At 46.1% G+C, this 22,794-nt stretch overlaps 1 protein-coding gene across 1 annotated transcript in view; it reads right to left on the bottom strand.

The window, feature by feature from the left end:
- The window catches only part of SMAD3 (SMAD family member 3), a 63,579-nt gene extending 47,716 nt beyond the window's left edge, over nucleotides 1-15,863 (bottom strand). The window contains exon 1 of the mRNA XM_081171234.1: nucleotides 15,269-15,863. Coding sequence (XP_081027360.1) covers nucleotides 15,269-15,474 — 206 coding nt within the window. The 5' untranslated portion in view covers nucleotides 15,475-15,863. The remainder of the gene's footprint in view (nucleotides 1-15,268) is intronic.
- Nucleotides 15,864-22,794: the final 6,931 nt, after the last annotated feature.

Here is a 22,794-nt window from a genome sequence, read left to right as displayed (position 1 = left end):
TACTAGTGTTTATGCGAAAGAGTGCACACTTGTTGAGGCGTGCAGCCCAACTATTTGTGTATGCAGGTGCACAAATTGTATGCTTGTTGAATGTGCAATGATTCAGCAGAGATTTGTAGCCAGGTCACCCCAACAGAGTCTAACACTGTAGCCACTCTTGGGTGACTTGTTTATTCAGATTTTACATGCAATCCCATCATGCAGGATGAGTGTGGCTTACAAAGGGATATAAGAAGTTTGGAAACAAAACTAATAAGTGGTTTTCAAAATGACTCAGGAATGAAGCACCAACATATCCTATTTTGCAGAAAGCAGCCCCGCACTGAAGGGGTGTCCAGTTTAAAGATAAAGATCCCTGAGAAGGGAGACCCTTGAAGCTGCCCATCAACACTTAGAAAAACCTGCATAGCAGACCATGAAGGTCTATTAAGGTCACCTGCTCACTGTCTTGCTCCCTGGGGTGTTGTATATTTCTATTTAAATTACACAGCTTCGTTGTAAAACAACAATAACAACAACAACACCTCTAAGCAGTTTGCAATAAATATTAATACTGTCACTTAAAATAACAGCCAAAAACAAGTAATTAAAAATGTTTAAAAGGTCATTAAAATTAACAGGAAAGGAGATTAAAACTTGTCAATATCTAAGTCTCTGAAATGTTTTAAGCAGGTGTCAAAAAGAGTACATTGAAGATGTTGCAAAGTATAGCTGCTGCCACATCAAAATAACAATTTCTTAAAACTACAACCTGAGTATTGTGTGGCAGCTGTAACAATGTCAGTTTCACAGATCAAAGTGGTCAAGTGCGCAACATATGGCATAAGGCAATTCTGCAAGTTGTTACATTATAATAATTATTTTAAAGTTTGCATCTGTTTGCCGATACTGTATTAACTTCTGCAAATTTGTTTATTCATTTCTCCCCCTTTCAGCCAAAGCAAAAGTGGCTAAGAAACATCATTCCTCCCACCCCAAGATAAAATTGCCCTCTTTGGCCAGCAAAAGGTTTTACTGTTTCAAAGTCCCTTCAAAAGGCTGATATTACTTGCACTTTGCTTAGCTCAAGAAGGGCTGATCCATCCATCAGTGAGCCAAGCCGTGACTCAAAAGCCTGAACACTCAGCAAAAAGCAGCAAAGTGACTCAGCCCCTTAATAAAAGCTTCCCACATCACTGATGGGAAGTTCTCCCAGATATCAGAAAGTGAATCACTTGACAAACAAACAAGGGCCAGAGGGCTCTTGTAACTTGCAAAATCTGGTCTTTTTCCAAGATCCGGATCCAGGAGGCTTAGAAAGCGCAGTTGTTTAACGAAGACAAACCCTGAAGGCAAGGTGTTTCTGCAGACCAGAGCCACACCCTAAGTGTGGCTTGTAATCTGTGACTGTGTGCAGGAGCGTGTGCATGGACGGAAGTGTGGCACACCCAACTCTCCACTTCTTCTTACAAAACGGCAGCGCTCAAAGTGGGTAGGTAAGACGGGGAAGCCTCTGGAAAAAGGCTCAGAGCTGGCTCAGGATTCCAAGGAAAAGCAAACCTCACACTAGGTAATTTGTTAAGGACCACGTGTGAATTACCTGCCTAGACATTTATTCATTTGCTTATCAAGTTTTATATGACCCATCAGGTCAAAACAGCCCCCATCAAGGCAGCTCACTGCCCAGAAACACAGAATTGTAGAAGTGGAAGGGGCTCCTAAGAGTCATCTAGTCTAACCCCGAAATGCAGGAATGACAGCTAAAGAATACCTGCCAGATGGCCATCTGACCTCTGCTTAAAAACCTCCATCAAAGGAGAGTCCATCACCTTCTGAAGTAGTCAGTTCCACTGTTGAGCATTTAAGGGATAAATTTTATGAAATAAATAAATAAATAAATAATAAAAAGGAGAGGGGAGCAGAGGGAGAAAAAACCAACTATGTGAGTGTGTGTTAACTTTAAAAGTGATATAGCCAATAATAATATAAACAAAGCCCTTTTTGAAATAAAATAAATAAAACCTACAGCTTTCTAGGCTTCTGTTTTGATCACTGTTCCACAGCAACTGCTACAACCAAGGTTAAAACAAAAACTGGACATAGAAGGCAAAAAGTTACAAAACTCAACATTTCAACCTGTGACTTCCAAGGTCTTGGGATTGGAGATCTGACTGTAAGGCAGAACAGTAAACCACATGGATTGCTGAAGTGGGGTGGGGGGAGAAAGAGAGTATACATTATTATTTTTTTAATAAAAAAAAGAAGGAATTCAAGTAAGTGGGCAGGAACTTACTGGAAATGGGATACCTTTTGCCCAGAAAATTCATTAAGGGTGAGGAGAAAGAGGTGGGGGAAGGAGTCGGGTTTCATCCTTCTTGGCTTCACATCGTGTTCCACATGTGCAACAGCTGTACTCCTCTGGAGAGAAATATTCCCCATATCCAATATGCAGGAGCCACAGCTTCCGAGCTAACAAGAACTTAGCAACAAGAACAAACCAAAAATGTTCAAGGAAGGGTTTTAAGCCCTCTGTGTCCATTGAGGAACCTCTGCAATCGGCAGAAGAGGAGTCAGAGACTATGTTTTACAACACACTCAGTTGACACAAGACACAAGGAAGGTTTTCAACCACTCACCATGGCAAGTGTGACATTGCCCTTTGGCGAGCATGACCTCCTTCCTTGAGAGATGACGATCCTTCTTAGACTGCTATGTCCAGAACAGGGCACAGTACTCCAGGTAAGGTTTTACCAAAGTAGAAAAGTGTTTCTTAGGATCTGGATCCGATCTCCACAATCTGGTGTCCTCCATACATTTTGGACTATAATTCCCATGACTCCAGGCAGCATGGTGAAGTGTTAGGGATGATGGAAGTTGTAGATCTAAGCACTTGAACCAACCAGGATGACAAAAGCTAATCTGGACACTATATTTCTGTTGATACAGCCAAGAATTGCACTGGCCTTTTTAGCAGCCGCATCACACTGTGGGGGCTCACATTCAGCCCAGGGTCCACGCAGAAAGAAAGAAAAACCGTAGCTGCTTTTCACATGTACTGCTGTCAAGCCAGGTATTGCCCATCCTATATTTGTGCATCACTGCCCTATGCCCTGCGAGCAAAGCCAAATTCCTCTCCCCTGCATTTGCAACCGACTGTCGATGTTCAGGAGCAACAGGCAAAATGGGAACCTTGGGACAGGTGTGGTGTAGTGGTTAAGAGCGGTAGTCTCGTAATCTGGGGAACCAGGTTCACGTCTCCGCTCCTCCACATGCAGCTGCTGGGTGACCTTGGGCCAGTCACTTCTTTGAAGTCTCTCAGCCCCACTCACCTCACAGAGTGTTTGTTGTGGGGGAGGAAGGGAAAGGAGATTGTTAGCCGCTTTGAGACTCCTTAAAGGGAGTGAAAGGCGGGATATCAAATCCAAACTCTTCTTTCAACCATCCAGATTCCATGAAGTTCAGTAAGCAACACTGGGTCAGCCAGTGTCTCTCCTGCCTTGCAGGACAGGTGAGTGCATAAGTTGGATAACGCTGTGAATACCACCCTGAGTTTCTTAGAGGAAGGATAAGACATAACCACGAGAGAGAAATAAAGGAAGCAGAAAATATCAGAGAGGGTAGACTTGCTCCAGGGTAAAGTGGCTCCATAGCAGATCACAGCTGAGTGATGGATAAGCAATCCGTCAAAAATGGCCTGGGAGATGGGGTGTGCATGCAAGGAGCCCACAGAGATGAATGCTGCAGTATTATGAAGACTGGTTAAGGTTTACCGCCAAACATCTGTGGAATGCTAAGGCGTGCCCAGAGGTGGCACATAGCTAACTATAAAAAGGATGTTTTCAACTAAAAGCCAAAGTCAGCTGCCTTCCCTGCATTTAAAGACTGTTAAAACGATGCATCTGGAAAACAAGCAATAAATATTAAGTCCCTTCGGGAAGATCCTGATCTTTGAACCAGGCACAATTGGGGCTCACAGGAACTGCCCTACTGGATCAAGCCAGAGGACACCTAGCCCAGGGTCCTGTTTTCATAGTGGCCAACCAGATGCCCGTGGGAAACCTGACAAGAAGCAGGACCTGAGTGCAACACCACTGCTCTCCCCACTTGTGATTCCCAGCAATTAAGAGTCATCTCACTTCCTTTTTACATTGGGTGTTGGTGGTGTTGTTGTTGCTGCTGCTTACATTATTTTTATAGCATGCGAGACTTAGCCAATGGTTTGCTATGGCCAGTACAGTTGTACCTTGGAAGTCAAAGGGAATCCGTTCCGGAAGTCCTTTCAACTTCCAAAGCATTAGCCTTCCAAAGCGCGGCTTCTGATTGGCTGCAGGAAGCTCCTGAAGCCAATCGGAAGCTGTGGAAGTCCTGTCAGGTGTTCGGCTTCCAAAATAACGTTCAAAAACCGGAACAGTCGCTTCCGGGTTTCGATCATTCGGGAGTCAAAACGTTAGAGAACCAAGCTGTTCGAAAACCAAGGTATGGCTGTATTTCCTTATTAAGCTGAAATATGAACCAGCTCCTTTGATTCTCCCCTCACATGAAAAACATTAAACCAGCAAATCTCTAATTAGCCATAGTTTACTGTTCCATCTGAACTGAGAAACTACAGGGAAACTACTGTTGCCCATTCAGAACAAGCCATGGAGCAAAACTTTGTTTTATTCATGGCATGTTCCAAAGCTGGTAGCCATAGTTTTCAGGGAATTGATGATTAATTACAGACTTCCCAGCTTAAACATGGCTCACAGTAAAGGGAGGAGTGAAGGCGCTAATTGCACGGGCAAAAGGCTTGCATCTTGGCTTAATAAGCAAAGACACAATCATCAGGATACAGCCAGGCCCTCACACTCACAGGCACCACCAGCCCTCTTTATTTCATACCCTTACAAAGAATCTCATCACCATGTGAGTAGTCATGCATTATGAATCAAAGAAAAGATTCCGTGAATGGACTAATCCAGGAAGACTTAGGAGAAGAGAAAAATATTCAACAAATGGCAAAAAGATCACAATGCTGGGGATCGCTTCACATCTAGCGCATTCCATAGGGCTGCTGCCACAACACTAAAAGCCCATAAGCTAGTAGCAGCATGCTTTACTGTAGGGACCCCATCAACAAATCTTCAGCCACAGATCTGAGCAACCAGGGGGAGATACAGCTTTGCAGATTCTCTGGTGCTTAATCATACAGGGCTTTTCACACAAGTAATAAAACCTTGAAACGAGCTCAGTAGCTAACCCACAAGCAAGGGACTGCCCTCTCATTGCCCCTTATCTCAATTTGAGGAAAGATACTAGCCACCTTCAAAGGGCTGTTGTTATTACTGAGATAGCGCACGCAGAGGTCCTCTGTAATATTACAGCACAAGGAAGAATGAACTCCGTAATTATCTTTGAATATACCGTAGTTTATGGGAGTCACACTAGGAAAATTATACCCTGCAATGAACATTACGAAGCTATAAACCAGCCTTTGCCAGCCTGGTGCCCTCCAGACATTCTGGACTACAACTCTCATTTGCCCCAGGCAACACAGGTTGATGGGAGCTCCAGTCAGAAACATCTGGAGGGCACCAGGTGGACAAAGGCTACTGTGAATTTATCAACGCCCCCCCCTTGCCCCTCTTTCCACTGCAAGGTGCCCTGAAGGCCCTTCTTTCCATCTTTAAAATGGTGCACAGCCCTTCTCCCATCCCTTTGCCTCCAATAGCTGTGTGGTGCCAAAAACATCCCAACATATACCAGGAGATGCAAGACACACAGGTGTTAGCAATGGACTCCTGCTCTCCTCGGCTTCCTGTTTGCAATTCCCCAATAGATCATAATCCGGTTGGAAGAATGCAGGCCAAAGATTCCAGCATCCACAACCTTTCCTAAGAGGAAAGTTTACAACTTTGGGGGCTGTTTAATTCAGAGAAATGGAGAGGAAGAGGCAACGCAATAGCAGTGTCTAAAATTATGCGTGAAGTTGAGGAAGTGGGTAGAGAAAAGCTTTTTCTCCTTGTCTTATAAAAACGAGAAATTGAGGACATCCAATGAAACGGAACGCTGAGAGACATAAGAAATAATTTATTTACACAGCGCATAGCAGAACTATGGAAGGGGCTCCCAGAAGAGGCAGTAATGGCCACTGACTCAGATGGCTTTAAAAGAGAATTGGGCAAACTTGCAAGGAGGATAAGGCTATGTATGACGTGATTAAAGGTAAAGGGACCCCTGACCATTAGGTCCAGTTGTGACTGACTCTGGGGTTGCGGCGCTCATCTCACTTTATTGGCCGAGGGAGCCAGTGTACAGCTTCCAGGTCATGTGGCCAGCATGACTAAGCCGCTTCTGGCAAACCAGAGCAGCGCATGGAAATGCCATTTACCTTCCCGCCAGAGTGGTACCTATTTATCTACTTGCACTTTGAAGTGCTTTCGAACTGCTAGGTTGGCAGGAGCAGGGACCGAGCAACAGGAGCTCACCCCGTTGCGGGGATTCGAACCACTGACCTTCTGATCGGCAAGTCCTAGGCTCTGTGGTTTAACCCACAGCACCACCCGCGTCCCGGTTGCTGAAAACTACAAGAGGGGAAAGTGTTGCTGTTGCTCTCTGGTCCTGCTCACAGATTTCCCATAAAGCATCTGGTTGGCCAATATGAACAGGATGCTGGACTAGGTGAGTCTCTGGTCTCACCCACCAGGACTCTTCTTATGTTCTTAAGCAAAAGTGCGATTATAGCAAGCATTTGCTAAAGTTCAAGGGAGGAGAGCCTCATCCAGACAACCACATTCTACCAGTGCTCTAATGCTTCTTTGCTGTCTCCAGCTTTTCACCGCCAATCAACACAAACACCTTTGAACTGGAATCCCCTCTCCCTTTTTATATTTTTAATCCAACACATAAAAGCAGGCAAGGACAAATTGTTTATCTGGACGATCCAGAAGTCCTGCAATCTATATCTATCTTGCAGATTTTGTGCAAAATTTCACAGTGGAAATGCTGTAAGTCCCACCAGGGCAGAGAGGTGGATGAGCACAGGCAAGTCTAGACCTATCTCCTCTCTCCTTCGTAAGGGTTTGTGCCCAACAGACTCTTAGCAGTTATACTGCTGAAGACAGAGTTTGGGTTTGATTTTTTAAAAAGAATTTCAGGGTTATGTCATCTGGTACGGGGCTGGAAATCAGGAGCCGTTTCTGATTAATTGTTGTTGAATTATTACTAGTTTGCATTATTTGTTTACTGAATTATTGTTATACTATTGTGCCTATAGATATGATATGTAAATCTTAAATGCTCATTTTAATGCTATTTTTTATTATTTTATTATCATGAACTGATTTGGGCTCAACATAATTATTGGAGAATAAAATCAGAACATTTTGCTCCCTAAAACACCCCCAGAATCTTCTGTAATGTAGAGCAGAAATCCCATTGCGTATAAGGCCCCATACACACCATACATTCCACCTGCCAATCAATCATCCGAACTGTAGTTAAGGGTTCTAGGAACTGTCATTCTGTGAGGGGGTAAACTATAGTTCCCATATTTCTTGGGTGGTACTTTCAATGGATGGTGTGTACACAGCCCTAGTCAATACAGAAATGATTCCCTGGGGTTACAAAATCCAAGATCCAAGGCTCTATAGATTTCCCTAACCACAGTTTTTTATTACTCCCCTCACTGGAAATGTTTCAACTGTTTGATACTTCACCATGAAGAAAAAAAGAACGGTTTTGCCAACTTGCGTTCTTACTGCAGAAATTAATATACAGTATCTGCTGTGACCCTGTGCTTGCAGCCACTATCATTCTCCTAAGGCACTTGCAAGGTATCTACATTTAAACACAGACAGCAAGGACTTCATCAGGCATCATTAATCCTGCATTGTTACACATTATCCCACTTTAATTATCTAACCACAGAAGTCAATAGAATGACTCTGAGGACTCAGCTAAGGCGTAAAGGAAGCAAAAGAACACTCTGGGCAATTCCCAAAGCACAGAGATTTATTTTTAAGTCACTAGGCCCATTGTGTTCATAGAAGAACTACACCCATTTTTTTGGAGAATGTTTGTTTCTTGAAACAAAAAGAGCCAGTCGCAGCAATACCCAAGATTTCTTTAAATTGCAGACTCCCTCCACCCTCGACCAAAAGCCAAGATCACTATGGTGAAAGTTCAGGAACACGTTTTAATCAGGCGGTCCCTAAAAGCCAAAACTCTCCAGATCCTAGTAGCAAGGCTGCACACATCACACATTTAAAAACCAGCAACTCCTGGGACATATATGTGTGTCTCTTTGTGTGTGTGTGTGTGTGTGTGTGTGTGTGTCTGCTTTCAATGTCCTTTAACGGTATGGTGTGTACAGTTTCAGCCCATCTACCTGCAGAATCCAAATTTATAAACTGATACCTAGCAATACACTCAATGGTACTCCACAAGACTCCGTTGTATTTTTGGAGAAGCGGTTTCTCATTCAAGGCGAACCACCACCCACTTGGCAAAAGGGCTCCAGCAAATGTACGTCCTGCAGCGACCGTTTCCTAGCCTGGCTCTCAGGATGCATTCTCCACATTCCCTGAAAATTTAGCTCTCTTCTGGTTTACTTACTGCCTCGCCCATATTGTACCTTGACCACAACCTCCCCATCCGAACTGTGCGTCTGATGGAGTCGCCATCGCCACCATCTTCCTGCGTGGAAAACTATGTAGTTTTAGGCAAATCCAGACCAACCGTTTAAAGCACTTCCCACACACATTTAAAGCACACGACTCCCCCCCCCCCAAAAAAAAACAACAACACCTGGCAGCTATATTCTGTTAAGGGTGCTGGGAACTGTAGCTGTGTAAGGGGGAAACTGCAGTTCCCATGCTTCTTTGGGGAGAAGCCATGTTCTTAAAATGTGCATAGGGAGTGCTTTATACGTTGTTTTAAACTGTTTCTAACACAGTCGACTCCTCACTTACACAAGGGTTACATTCCTGGGTACCCCGCATATATGTGAAAATGCGTATAATGGGGAACACCATCTGAAAAGCCTGTCCATACCATGTAAACCTCTGGAAACCTTTGAAAAGCCTTTTAAAAAACCAGCAGCGCTTACTAGCCATTTCCTCCCGCTCTTTTCATGATTCTAGTTTTCACACCCTTTTCATGCCCTTCCGCAGTTTGAAATCAATTTGTTTATTTCCCGCCACCGCGCATATATGCAGCCGCACACGAGTCGAACACACGTTAAGTGGAGAGTCGCCTGTACTGTTTTTAGTGCTATAACCCATCCTGGGACCTTAGAGTGAAGGGCAGGCAATCAATCAATCAATCAATCAATCAATTTGATTATTATGGATGGTGTGGATGCTCCTCTACAGTGGGAGAACAAAGAGCAGGCAGTACTCAGAAAACCCTCAGTCTGGAAGCACCACAAGTCTCAGGATGCTGCAAGACTGAACATCACATACACTGTAAAAGCAGGAATATAGGAAGTGTCTTTATTCAGAGTAAGACCACTGATCCGTCTAGGTCAGTACTGTCTCCAGGGTTCTAGACAAGAGACTTTCCCAGACCTACCGGGAGATGCTGCCAGGGATTGAACCCAGGGCCTTCTGCATTCAAAGCAGATACTCTGCCACTGAGCTATGGCACCTCCCCACCCTCTCTACAGATCAAGGTGCTTTCTTGAAGCCTGCAACAATACAGTGGAACCTCGATTTTCAAACTTAATCCGTTCCAGAAGACTTCTGGAAAGTCTGAAAACCGAGGAGCAGTGGGCTGGTCAATGGGGGGGGGGGGAATGAAAAACACGGCTCGGAAGCCGTTCAGCTTCTGAAAATTGTTTGAAAACCGGAGTAGTTACTTCCGGGTTTTTGTCATTCAGGAGCCGAAACGTTCCAAAACGGAGGCGTTTGGGAACTGAGGTTTGACTGTACTTACATATTCACAGCCCTTCTGCCCACTGCAAGAATTCAGAGGGCATTGGGCCCTGTGGGTAAAAAGCAGGCAGAGATAAAAAGAGATGAGAAAGTGAAGCAGTAAGAAGGAAGTGCATTGCAGCCTGTAACCAGGGCATATTGGGATTAAAGGTGGATCTGCATGTGAAAAGGGCGGACAGCTATTGGTCTATATTATTTCCTGAGGGGCAGCTGGGTTTGTCTCTTGCAGTAAAAACAATCAAAGGAGTCTTGAGGCAAGACTCACACATGAAGCTTTTGTCAGCTGTAGCCCAATTCACCAGATGCATGGAGTGAAATCTTGGCTGGAAGGTATATACAAGAGACAATCCTAAGGTGGGAGTTGAATGGCAATGAGATGCAAACAATTACAGTCAGTGGTAACTGGGGCCTAAATGTAGGTTCAAATAGGCACATCTTCTACAGTAGCAGGTTGGTGATAATTACTCAGCATTGTGGATTCAATAAAGTTGTGGCCTAATTCGCCCAATTAACCTTAAATTATGGTGTCTTGTGTCTTTATTTACCCTGGTGGGCGGCGGGAACTCGCCACGCAATGAGATGCAAACAATTACAGTCAATGGTAACTGGGGCCTAAATGTAGGTTCAAATAGGCACATCTTCTACAGTAGCAGGTTGGTTATAATTACTCAGCATTGTGGAGCACTGACTGTAGGAGGGCACAAACCACCCATGACGAAACTGGCTTAGATAACACAGATACTGTAGCAAAGATAAGCCACTTAACACATGTAGTGTGATAAAAAATACCTTGTCTCAGTGTAACCAACAAGCTCTACCTTTATTCCAAAGGCAGCAGCACAGTAAGTCAAGTCCCAGGGGAAGAGGGAGGAAGACCCAGAATTTAGAATTTAAATGTGAGCCCAGTTGAGTTCTGGGCCTCAGAACAAATTCCTGCGCTCAAAATTATTTTTGCACTCCAGTGACAGTTGGAGGAACTCATGGTTCTAGTTTTGCTTTTGTTCTTTAAAGTGTATCTTACAAATTGTATATCATAGACTGACTTGTGTCCTAGATTAGCACCCTGCCACCCACATCCACACAAAAGGATGTCAACAAAGATGGCAGGCGGACCTTGCTGGGGAGAGCATTCCACAGACAGAGAACCACCAATGAAGAAGTCTTCTCCCCCCTTCAAGCCTCCCTCAGAGGGACCAGGAGAAGTGTCTCAGATGAAGATCTAAGGGACCAGGTAGGTTCATACTGGGAAAGGCACTGCAGAAAAATACTGGAGTCATGAGCCATAAAACACTGTAATAAACCAGCACTCTGAATTGGGCACAGAAGCGTACAATGCATAATACATGTACACCCATGTTAAAAGCGGTGCAGCAACAGCATTTTTCACACAGTGGCAACTTAGGCACACGCTGGGATCAACTACAGAATGCCTCAGAGGCACTCCCAGCTGGATTCCCAGTTAGAATCCAGAGCAATGTATGTATTCTGGAGAAAAGCATCTGCACTGCAAATACCTCCAGACACCTCAAGAGAGAAAGAGAGTATCCCTGACAGGGGAGCAAAACACACACATACCAAGGTCATGGGCCAGTTTGAACAAGGGGGACAATTCCATTTCAGCCACAAATAAAGTGGTTAGTCAAGACCCCTGACCAGAGCAAAGCAATTTCACAGAGAACACTTCCTACCCAAAATGATGTAGGAAGGAGGTCAGCCTCATCTGTAGTCCCTCCCGAAACCTACCAGCATAGGACACCACAAACTGATTTGGATTTCTTAAAACTCTACAACGGATTTACTCACATCCTGGAAAAGCGGCCTACATTTCATAAAACAATTAAATAAAGTGAAATAACAATGGGGGATGTCAGGAATCGCCGCCCCATACAAAGAAACATTTCAGTCCTACACGATACTCTCCATCTTCCCATAGGGGCCAAGCGCAACAGATGCCCCTTTGTGCAAGCCAGCCACTCCATACTAAATCATTCTGACAGCCAAGACACACATTTACAGAGCGTTAGGAAAGCAGGAGGCAAGGACGGAAACAAACAGGGGGAGAGACACACACACAGAGAGAGAAAGCACCATTTCAGGACTTTCTGGACTGTATAGCATGAACTTTAGCCTTTTTTAATGAGAGAGAGGGAGAAGCAGTGATGATGCCTTATAGCTCAAAAGAAAAGAAAATTTTCAAAGCTGCCAAACAGCTCAGTTTTTCCAGTTCAGCAAAACCTCATAACAGAACGCTAAGCACAGCAGCTCCCACCCCTCAAAGACACTTCTGAAACTTTACAAACTTCCCAGCTCATGCGTGCAAAACATGAGTGGTGTGTGCCTGCACACGCAATGACAGCCACGCACGGAATGTAAAGAATGAATGGCCAAAATAACAACCATGATTAATTACTTGGCCCATATAATAATCCCCACCCTGTTCAGCTTAGGTGTTACTGCCCGTAAGAAAGAGCTGCCGTCGCCTGGGCCCACCAAGAGTCCTGGAAAACAGAGTCGTGCTGGTTTCAACGCAGTTAGTTACGTGTGAAGTGTTTTGCGTGGAAGTGGAAGGAGGAAGGAACACTAGCATTTGGCACTAACGGGAATAAAGCAAGAGACTCACGCTGTTATTTCCAACAGAGGAGGAAAGTAAGCGAGATATGGATGCACGGACCCCAACAGAATATCCGCAGGCTCCCCAGTTTGCATAACACACCTACTGTATTCTACAAATGCAAGTTAAGGAAGGCCTTGCTCTTCAGCACCTTCGCCAACCTGATGCCCTCCAAATGTTTTGGGCTCGAATTCCCATCAGCCTCATGCCTGCAGAAGCTGAAGCCCCTGACATCTAGAGGACATCAAGACGACTGAGGCTGTTCTCGAGTACCTTCTTGAGCCCAATGGTTGCCATTGCCATATTTTTTGCTCTATAAGATGCACCAGACCATAAGACACACCTAGTTTTTGGAGGAGGAAAACAAGAAAAAATATATTCTGAATCTCAGAAGCCAGAACAGCAAGAGGGATCACTGTGCAGTGAAAGCAGCAATCACTCTTGCTGTTCTGGCTTCTGGGATAACTGCGCAGCCTGCATTCGCTCCATAAGACGCACACACATTTCCCCTTACTTTTTAGGAGGGAAAAAGTGAGTCTTATAGAGCAAAAAATACGGTAATTTGATTCTGAATTGATTTTTTAATGTATTTTAATTAATTGTGATTTTATGTAAATTGTGCTATTTTTACTGTTGTTAGCCGCTCTGAGCCTGGCTTTGGCCGGGGAGGGCGGAATATAAATAAAAATTTATTATTATTAATATTCTGCAATCACAAGTCCACCAGTACCTCTGTGAGTTGTGAGGGAAGAGATACACAAGAGCTGCTATGGATCAAGACTGTCCATCACTTATCCAGACATTGCTGAGGAGCACTACATTCAATGCTTAAAGGTAGACTGCTTCTCAACAGTGAGGTTCTATTTCTTTCTCAGAGGTGGTCTGCATGAGCCTGACTTCCAGTACAGGGGAGGGATTTCCTGTATCAGAGTGTCTAGCTGCCTGCATACAGATACAGTGGTACCTACACGCTTCAGGTTACATACGCTTCAGGTTACAGACTCCACTAACCCAGAAATATTACCTCGGGTTAAGAACTTTGCTTCAGGATGAGAACAGAAATCATGCAGCAGCAGCAGCAGGAGGCCCCATTAGCTAAAGTGGTGCTTCAGGTTAAGAACAGACCTCCAGAATGAATTAAGTTCTTAACCCAAGGTACCACTGTACCTAGAAATGAGTCACTTTACACCTGCTTCTAAATCAAGGTGTACCTCCCTCATATATATGCCTGAGCTTAAGTAACTGCTAACTGCTTCCAGGGAAGACCAGATCTTTCAAGCTCCTCAGTCCTACCCAGAGGCCCACAGGTTCCGCATCCTTGTTTTGGAACATAGAAACCTGCCTTACACCAGTCCAGACCCTCGGCCCATCAAGAGCAAGGTTTCAGACAGGGGACTTTCCCCAGTGATTCCTGGAGATGCCATCCAAGCAAAGCAGATGTTCTACTGCTGAGCTACTGCCATATATGTGAATCTGGCCTCTTCATTGACATTTCAATTCTGTACATCCCATCTTATCTCTTGCGGGACTGCAAGTTGCTTTGAACTGTTTTCAACACTGTGCTTCAACTGCTGTAAGCTGCCCTTGGACCTTATGGGGATGGGCAGGTAATTAATAATACGGTAATATTAATAACAATACATGGATACAGCTGCAGCAAGTGTTCTGGGAGGCCTTGATGAAAACACTCGCTCTCACTCACTTGGGCTTTCTAAAATGCCAAAATGGAACTTTGGGCAGGTGAGCTGACCTTCCAAAGACAAGACTATAAAGCAGCTTTCCACAACCTGGTGCCCACTAAATGTTTTGGACTACAATTCCCACCAGCCGCAGTTGGCATGGGGAGCCCCAGGTTGGGGAATGCCACCAGAAAGTATTTCATGATAGAAATCAACTTTACATTTAAAAGAAAATATTCTATTTATAATTTTCACGATATACAGTGAGATTTAAAGAATTCAAAAACTGCTTTAGAAAATGCATGTGTATAGATTTGCAGGACATAAAGTTAAAAAGCAGTAGATACTCTCCTTGCATTTCCAACTCCTTAAGGACGTGTAAATGCTCCGAGGTGTGGAGAGGTTGTCCCCAAAGTGTCCAGCTGTGCCCAAGAGGCTCCATCAGCCTCCCCCAACCAGGCACCCTCCAGGTGTTTGGGAGTTGTAGTTTAAAACTTCTGGGGGGCACCAGGTTGGCAAAGGTAGCATACACAGCACCTTGAATGGATAAAGGAGATCCCACGCCTTTTACACTGGGGCACGTCTAAGAACTACACCACCCTTTCATTCTGACTGACAGATCCAGTTTTTTTAAAAACTCACAGCACAATCCTAACCATGTCTACCCAGAAGGAGGACCTAGTGAATTCAATGGGGCTTCTTCCCAGGTATGGGGTGCTCGGATCGCAGCCTTAACGCGCTGCACAGGGGCAAGGAGGAAAAACAGCCGATCCCCCACTTTTTTGCTATTGTTCCACCCCCGCATAAGACCAAGTCCAAATGCACGGTTACAAGCGACACGCCGGAGATCCCGCTTAGCAACCCACTTTCCTCGCCGCGTTGCGGAAGAACCGGTCGGCGTGGTTTCCTGTGGGGCCACCAGGTGGTTCGAGAAGGGGAAGGGGTCCCCAACCTAACCAGAAGAGGTTTCAAAGGGGGAACCCAAAGCAAAAGCAGCGGGAAGTGTGGCAGGACCCCAGAGGCACCTGCTTCCCCTTGGCCGCACGCCGGCACTCTGCCCATGCCCAGAGACGCCCTCTCCTCACCTGGGGATGGTGATGCACTTGGTGTTGACGCTCTGGGTGGTGATGGCCTTCTCCAGCTCGTCCAGCTGCCCGGTCTTCTTGAGTTTCTTCACCAGGCTCTTGACCGCCTTCTCGCACCACTTCTCCTCCTGCCCGTTCTGCTCGCCTTTCTTCCAGCCCAGCAGGCGCTTGACGATGGGGGGAGTGAAGGGCAGGATGGACGACATGGCTGCGCCGCCGGCGGCCCCAGACGGGGAGGAGGAGGAGAGACGGAGACGCGAGAGACGCCGGCCAGCCGGCGGGAAAACGACGGAGAGAAAGCGAGAGAGGCGCCTCCAAAGACCCAACAACTTCCCTCGACGAGACGAACTTGGCTCCGGCGGCCCGCGGGCTGCAGCAGCGAAGAGCAGGCGGCAGCGGCTGCACAAAGGCGGCGCGCGTCGGGGTCGGGGCTGCAAGGGGCGGCCGCTGGCCGGCTTGGCCCTGGGACAAAGCCGAGGAGAGCGCCGCAGCTGCTGCAGCAACCTCCTCCTCCTGCTGCTGCTTCAAACTTTCTCCCGACTTCTTCTCCAGCTCCTCCGCGAAGGCGCCTCTGGCGGCGGCGAGAGCAGCGTCTGCGTCGGCCGGTCCCTCCCCGAACTCCTCCTCCTCGCTGCGTTTTCTTGCGCGCGTAAAAACGCGCGCTCCGCAGCCCGTCTGAGTCTCATGCAAATACGCGGGCCGCCCCCGCCGGAGGCGAAGCGAGGGGGCGGGAAGAGGGGGCGGAGGAGGAGGAGGAGGCCGCTTGCCGGCGGCCCTGGCGCTCCGGACGCCGCTCCCGGGACAGGCCAGGCGGCGCGGAAGGGGAGCAAACAGGGGGAAAGTTTCCTTCCACCTCCCCGTTCCGACGGAGGCGGGGGTTTTGCCTGCTGCGTCTCAACCTCCCTGGGCTGCTGTTCAGAACCACAAATTCAGGAGAGAAAGTGTGCCGTAGTGGTTAGAGCGGTGGCTCCCAAACTTTTTTTTGCGGGGGGAGGGGTCAGCCCCCTTGGTTCCATCAACTCTCGCCCCTGCCCCATAACAAGGATTATTCAGAATTTGGCTTTGCGCGGCCCATGGAAGGATAATATTGTAACACAATGAAAGGCAAAACAGTAACAGTTGCACATTTATTCAAAATCCAGTTAAAGCCACCTAATTCAACAAAATCGATGAACTTGATCCAGGGATAGCAGCTTTCGCCTTGCCTCTTAGCGCTCTCCCCAAGTAATCCCTCCCCTCCCACGGGGACAGTACTTTGGGAACGACCGAGTTAAAAGTGTATCTAGGAGACTCCCCCTCCGCCATAAAGTTCACTGGGTGAGACATTTTAGTAAGTCACTACCTCTCTAGCTCTAAATCTACCTCACAGGATTGTTCTGAGGTTTAAAGGGATAGGAGGGGGGGGGGAGAGAACTATTTGTGCCACCTTCAGCTCTGGAGGAAAGTTAAGGTGTAAAGGTCATGTTTACTTACTTCATTGATGAATCGCATTTCCATGAGGTGTCTGGAAGTGATCTACAATACAATATTTATTTATTTATCAATAAATATATATAAAACAGTTACATGTAGCAACAGCATATATCGAAACCATTTAATACATACATAAATACATACATACAGTTTAAAGCTGCAAATGGCACACACATAAAGTTAAATCAGATCCAAGACAGAGACCAACTAGGATAAATATTTTAGAGGAATGTCTTTCACAGGTGCTGAAGAGATAACAGAGGAACCTGCCTGATGTGCAATAGGAGGTGGTGGTAATAATAATAATAATAATAATAATAATAAAAATAGTAAAGGTAAAGGTACCCCTGCCCGAACGGGCCAGTCTTGACAGACTCTGGGGTTTGTGCGCCCATCTCACTCTATAGGCCATGGGCCAGCGCTGTCCGGAGACACTTCCGGGTCACGTGGCCAGCGTGACAAAGCTGCATCTGGCGAGCCAGCGCAGCACACGGAACGCCGTTTACCTTCCCGCTGGTAAGCGGTACCTATTTATCTACTTGCACCCGGGGGTGCTTTCGAACTGCTAGGTTGGCAGGCGCTGGGACCGAGCAGCGGGAGCGCACCCCGCCGCGGGGATTCGAACCGCCGACCTTTCGATCGGCAAGCCCTAGGCGCTGAGGCTTTTACCCACAGCGCCACCCGCGTCCCTATAAATAGTACCAAAGCCTATTATTATTATTATTATTATTATTATTATTATTATTATTATCTATGATAAAATAATCAATTCCTCTTCCCACCAGGGGCTTTGGCCTTGAAGCCTCTGTGGAATACCAGAGCTGGGAGCTGGAGTTGTGTTAAATATAAGCAAACATGCCTTGGAGCGTGTGCAAGGTGCCTTAATAGCTCACTGTTTCATTCTTTACCATATTTTCATCCTCTTTTCAGACAAGCAGCTCACATCAATTAAAAAAAGGACAGAAAGACGGAGTAGCCCTGCCTGCCCTCAGGTTTTCCAAACGGAAAAGTCAGGGCACTCAAGGAAACTGCAGCTGGCTGGGATAGCTCATTCTACACCCAGCCTATTTGCTACACTGAACTCATTGCAAGAAGAGGGAAAGAAACAGAGCGGTGCAATGGTTAGAGTGTCAGAGTAGGACCAGGATTCAAATCCCCACTAAGCTAGGAAGCTTACCTGGTGAACTTGAGCCAATCACTAGCCTAGCCTACCTCACAGGACTGTTGTGAGGATGAAAGGGGGAAGTACTATGTGTGCCACTTCGAGCTTGTTGGAGGAAAGGTAGGGTACAAAGGTAATGAATAAATATAAATAAATAATGATAAGAAGTAGTCCTGATGCTATTTTATCATTTATAGATGCATGTATACTTTGTATTTGCAAAGCACGTGCCAATTTGCCCTTGTGACAACCCTGTGAGGTGGGACTTCTGTTATTTCAATTTTAGCAGATGAAAGGTGGGGTGAGAGTGACATGACCAAGGCCACGCAGCCAGTCAGTGGCAGAGGAAGAACCTGAGGGAGTTCTCCCGACCCACCCAGAGACAATTTTGGGAGGTAGAAGGCATAGGAGAAAGAGGGGTGGGAGCCCCTTTGCTTAAGCAGAAGTCCTCATGCAAACCTTCTGCTCTTGGGGTTCATTGGGTGATTCCCACCCTGCACATTTGAAGCACATTCTTGCCCTCAAAGAATTCTGCGCACTGTAGTTTGCAGCTCACAGAGTTCCATTTCCTGGCAACCCTTTGCAAACTACAGGGCCCAGAATTCTTTGAGGGAAAGAACCTGCTTCAAATGTGCTTTAAAGGTATCGGGTGTATACATAGTCTTAGCTGGTGGGGTGTAGTTTACGCCACAGAAGCCGCTTGAGTGTCTGAAGATCTGGCTGCATCTAAAAGCACCGTGACTGCAAACCTCACCTTAAGAAAGAGTAGGACTCCAGTCAATAGCATAATGTGCCCACCTGCAGCACCTCCATCTTGTCTGGACTGAGCTTCGTTGTTGTTGATAGTTGTTGGTTTTTTGGCCTGCATCCAGTCCACTACGGATCGCAAACAACAATTCAGCACTTCTCAACAATTCAGCACAGCTTTTTGAAACTGGTGGAAAAGAGAAGTAGAATCTGAGTGTCATGAGCATACTGATGAAAGCTCACTCCAAACCCACAGATTTGAGTGGGTGCAAGGCTTTTTTTAAAGCCAGAACTTGCCAGAGCTCAGTTCCGGCATTTCTCAGGTGGCCACCATTGCCATTACAGTGGTACCTCGGGTTACATATGCTTCAGGTTACAGACTCCGCTAAGCCAGAAATAGTGCTTCAGGTTAAGAACTTTGCTTCAGGATGAGAACAGAAATCGTGCTCCGGCAGCACAGCGGCAGCAGGAGGCTCCATTAGCTAAAGTGGTGCTTCAGGTTAAGAACAGTTTCAGGTTAAGAATGGACCTCCGGAATGAATTAAGTACTGAACCCGAGGTACCACTGTATAAGAGAATGAGGGAGGCGTTCATGGTGAGTTCTGGCCCCTCTTTTTCTAGAAAAATAGCACTGGGTGGGTGAGTTTCTTTGGGGTCAAGGGCGATGTTAGACGATAGAGGTTAAGCCCCTGGTGGCCATACGGGGTCAGCTGAACCTCTAGTAGCCAACCCTTATTGTACAGCTAATGGATAAGAGTGGCTCCCATAACTGCACAATGTATTAGACTGGATTTTGACCTTGTTTTCATTCATTTGCTTTGGCCTGGTCAGAACCTTCCTCACCAATCTATTTCAACTACAAAATTTGCTTGTAAATTTTCTATGATTATGGGAGTGTTAGGATTACTCCAAAGGCTACCTGCAAACCCACAGATCTGTCTCCAAAGCCCTAGACAGGGTTGCTTTCTGGCAAAGAGTTTTGGACATTCTCATAATGGAAAAATAACCGAAAGGAAAAGGACAGAGTCGTCCTAATTTTATACGGTCTGGATCCCTTTTCTGGCACAATAAGAGTCTGGTGCCTTACAAGCTTCCTTCAGGATTATGTAAATCGAATAATGTGCCCTTTTAAGTGATGAGAATGGCTTTTCAGCGCACACACCCCCAATAACAAACTACTAGAAGGAAGGCTCTTTAACTCCAGATATTTTATTTTCTGTTAAATATTAATATGCGTCAGTGTCTGTGATCTGGAGGTTGAGATGAAAGTGCACCATTCTCCATAGTTTATGTATTGGAAAAGCACTTGAAATAAAAATAATAATATTTTCATGGGTAGCATGCGCCACTCAGTCCCGTAATAACAAAACCATGAGATCCTAGTAAATGTTTTTATGTGTCTAGCTAATTTTTAAAAGCCTCCTTGGGGGCAATCCTATACTAGAGTTGTGCCAGCTGAGAGGCTTTAGGATTTGATGGAGTTCCCACAATGCCAGTGGCATAACAACTAAGCTAACAAAATCCGTCCCCCCAATACACCAGTGCAACGACTGAAACAAGGTAGACATGTGGGCGGCACAAGTGAACACTGAATTCTATATACCTGGGGAGGGGGCTCAGGCCTGGGGGGTCAAATGTGGCCCTCCCTGCCTTTCCATCTGGCCCCCGGAACTCTCCCCAGCTCACACCCATCACTGTCCAGCATTACACCCTGGCTGGAATATGTCCTTGAACTCTTGGTAATGCATCTTGCTTGTCTGGATGGAGGAAGCTGATGGGTAGGATTTAGAGAACTCAAAAATTGAGAGAAATATACAACTGTATTATCAAGTGGGAAGGGCCATAGCAAAGTGGGAGAGCACCTGCCTTGCAGGCACAAGGTGCCAGGTGCAATCCTCAGCATCTCCAGGTAGGCCTGGAAACGTCCTCTGTCTGACACACCCTTAGAGGGACCATTGGTCTTGCTCAGCATAAAACAGGAGGGCTAGGTGGGCCCTCCTGACGGTTTTAAGCCATCTCCCAATGTTCGGAGCTGGCCCACCCCTGAGGCTCCATGAAGCGGTTGCCTCAGGCAGCAGGCTGGGGACAGCTGGGAGGAGTGGCAGATCTAGGCCCCAAGGAACAACACCGTTCACTGTTTCCTGTGTTTGCCACCTCCTCTTCCTCCTCCTCCGACTCTGCCCCCCCCCCCCCGCTCCTCTCCGGACTCATTTTTCCCCATCCGCCTCTTTCAGTGTGCTGGGGTTTCCTCTGGGTGGCCTCCAGTTGCCTCAGGTGGCAGGAATGCGGTGGCGGGGGTGTGTGCCATTTTCTGTTCTGCTTCAAGCAGCAAAATGTCCTGGGTCGGCCCTGTCAACGTTCCTAAATTCATAGAAACTCAGGATGTGTATGCAGGCCGGACACCATCTTCCCCAGGGGGAAAAGGAGGTGGGGAGTTTTCTCACCCTCCAATGGTGAGAAAAAGGAATAGGGCTTCTGTTAGAAATGGCAGGGAAGGCTGGATCCAGCAGCTGAAAAACATCTTCATGTATGCGACAACGGCCGCAAGAGTTTTAATAGCACAAGGATGGAAGACTGAAGAAACCCCAACTAAATAATCATGGCAAGAAAAATTGATGGATTATGCAGAACTAGCAAAATTGACATACAAGCTACGGGACAAGGATAACTGTGATTTTAAAGATGAATGGGAACCCTTTACAAAGTATTTGAAGACACAACAAAGCGAACTGGACTCCTTGGCTGGTTTTGAATAAACATTCACAAACTTTTTATTGATAATAATCAGCTAAATAGTTTGAGGATCTATACAACTGTGTAACATGCAGAAAACAGCATTTTTAGAGAAATCAAAGACTGGAACTGAGGGAAGTCAGGGGTGGGGGGGGGTTCTGTGGGGGGAGGGAGGGGGAGGGAGGAAAAATGGGGGGGAATAAGGATGATATGTTTCTGGATAATATGTTTTGTTTTAATTTTGAATAAAAAGTTATTAAAAAAAGAAAGAAATGGCAGGCAAGGCTGGATCCAGCGGCTGATGGGATATTATTATTTTTTTACCGAAAGGTGGTGGGTAGGGAAAAAGCTGTGACCTAGAGGGTGATGATGCTGAGAGGGGGTGGAGAAGCAAGGTGGCAGCCAGTCGTCTCCCCCCACCCAGCTCCCGAGCCACTGAGTTCTCTTACGTAACCCTCAAGCCAATTCCGCACACAACTGTCTGTTCCTCCTGAGTACTTCTAATGTTTGTCCTCACCACTGCCTCGCCAGAACACATCTGTTTAAATCTTCACTTTTCCTTTTCGAACTGGGCATTCCGTATCCGAGCGAATGTTTAAAGAAACACACACACAACCCACCAAACTGCCCCAAAGCATTTTAACAAGTAAATATGTTTTTTTTTTCCTTTTCATTTTTATGAATGGGGCCCTGTTATCCCAAAACTGGTCTGTAATGATTCTTTGTTCCTTGAGTCTGCTGGACTCCGATAAAAGGGTATTCCTATTCCAGGAACATTTTTGCATTTTTATTTTACTGGGTGAGAGAATCGGGAAGGAGTTATTGGGGCTTGGGTCAGTAGTGATGGGAGGTATTCAACGGAAGTTTTACTCAAGAGTAGACCCAGCTTAGTCAGGTTCATTAATTTCAACAGGCCCACTCATAATAAACCTTAGATGAATGCCTCCCATCATCATTTACCGAAGCCTCAATTATCCCTCTCCTCTTCTCCCACCAAGCAAAATAAAAATGCATGAGATAACATGTGCAGAGGAGGGCGACTGAGGTGATAAAGGGCCTTGAAAGCAAACCTTCTGAGAAATGGTTGAGGGGGCTGAGGAATGAGAATGAAGAGGCCGTATGGATGGAGACAGTAGGCTCTGAGGAAGGGAGAGAGTCACTGCTGTGAACATGTTAGACGGAGTTGCAGTTTAGGTGGTCATTTTGAATTTTGTGCTTAGTTTTGCTTTAATGGTTTGGAAACCAAGCCTTATGAGGAACGTTTAAGGGAGTTGGGTATATATTTAGCCTGGAGAAGACTGAGAGGTGATAGGACAGAGTTGTTCCACCAGGCCTTTGGCCAAGGCACAGTCTGAATCCCTCCTTTGGTAGTCCTCATAGAGCTCTGGCCTAATGTTTGCCATTCATTTGA

This window comes from Podarcis bocagei, assembly GCF_964188305.1.
Source record: "Podarcis bocagei genome assembly, chromosome: 14".
In the NCBI taxonomy this organism is placed as follows: Eukaryota; Metazoa; Chordata; class Lepidosauria; order Squamata; family Lacertidae; genus Podarcis; species Podarcis bocagei.
The sequence above is the reverse complement of the archived record's forward strand: the minus strand, read 5'-3'. Positions and strand labels throughout refer to the sequence as shown.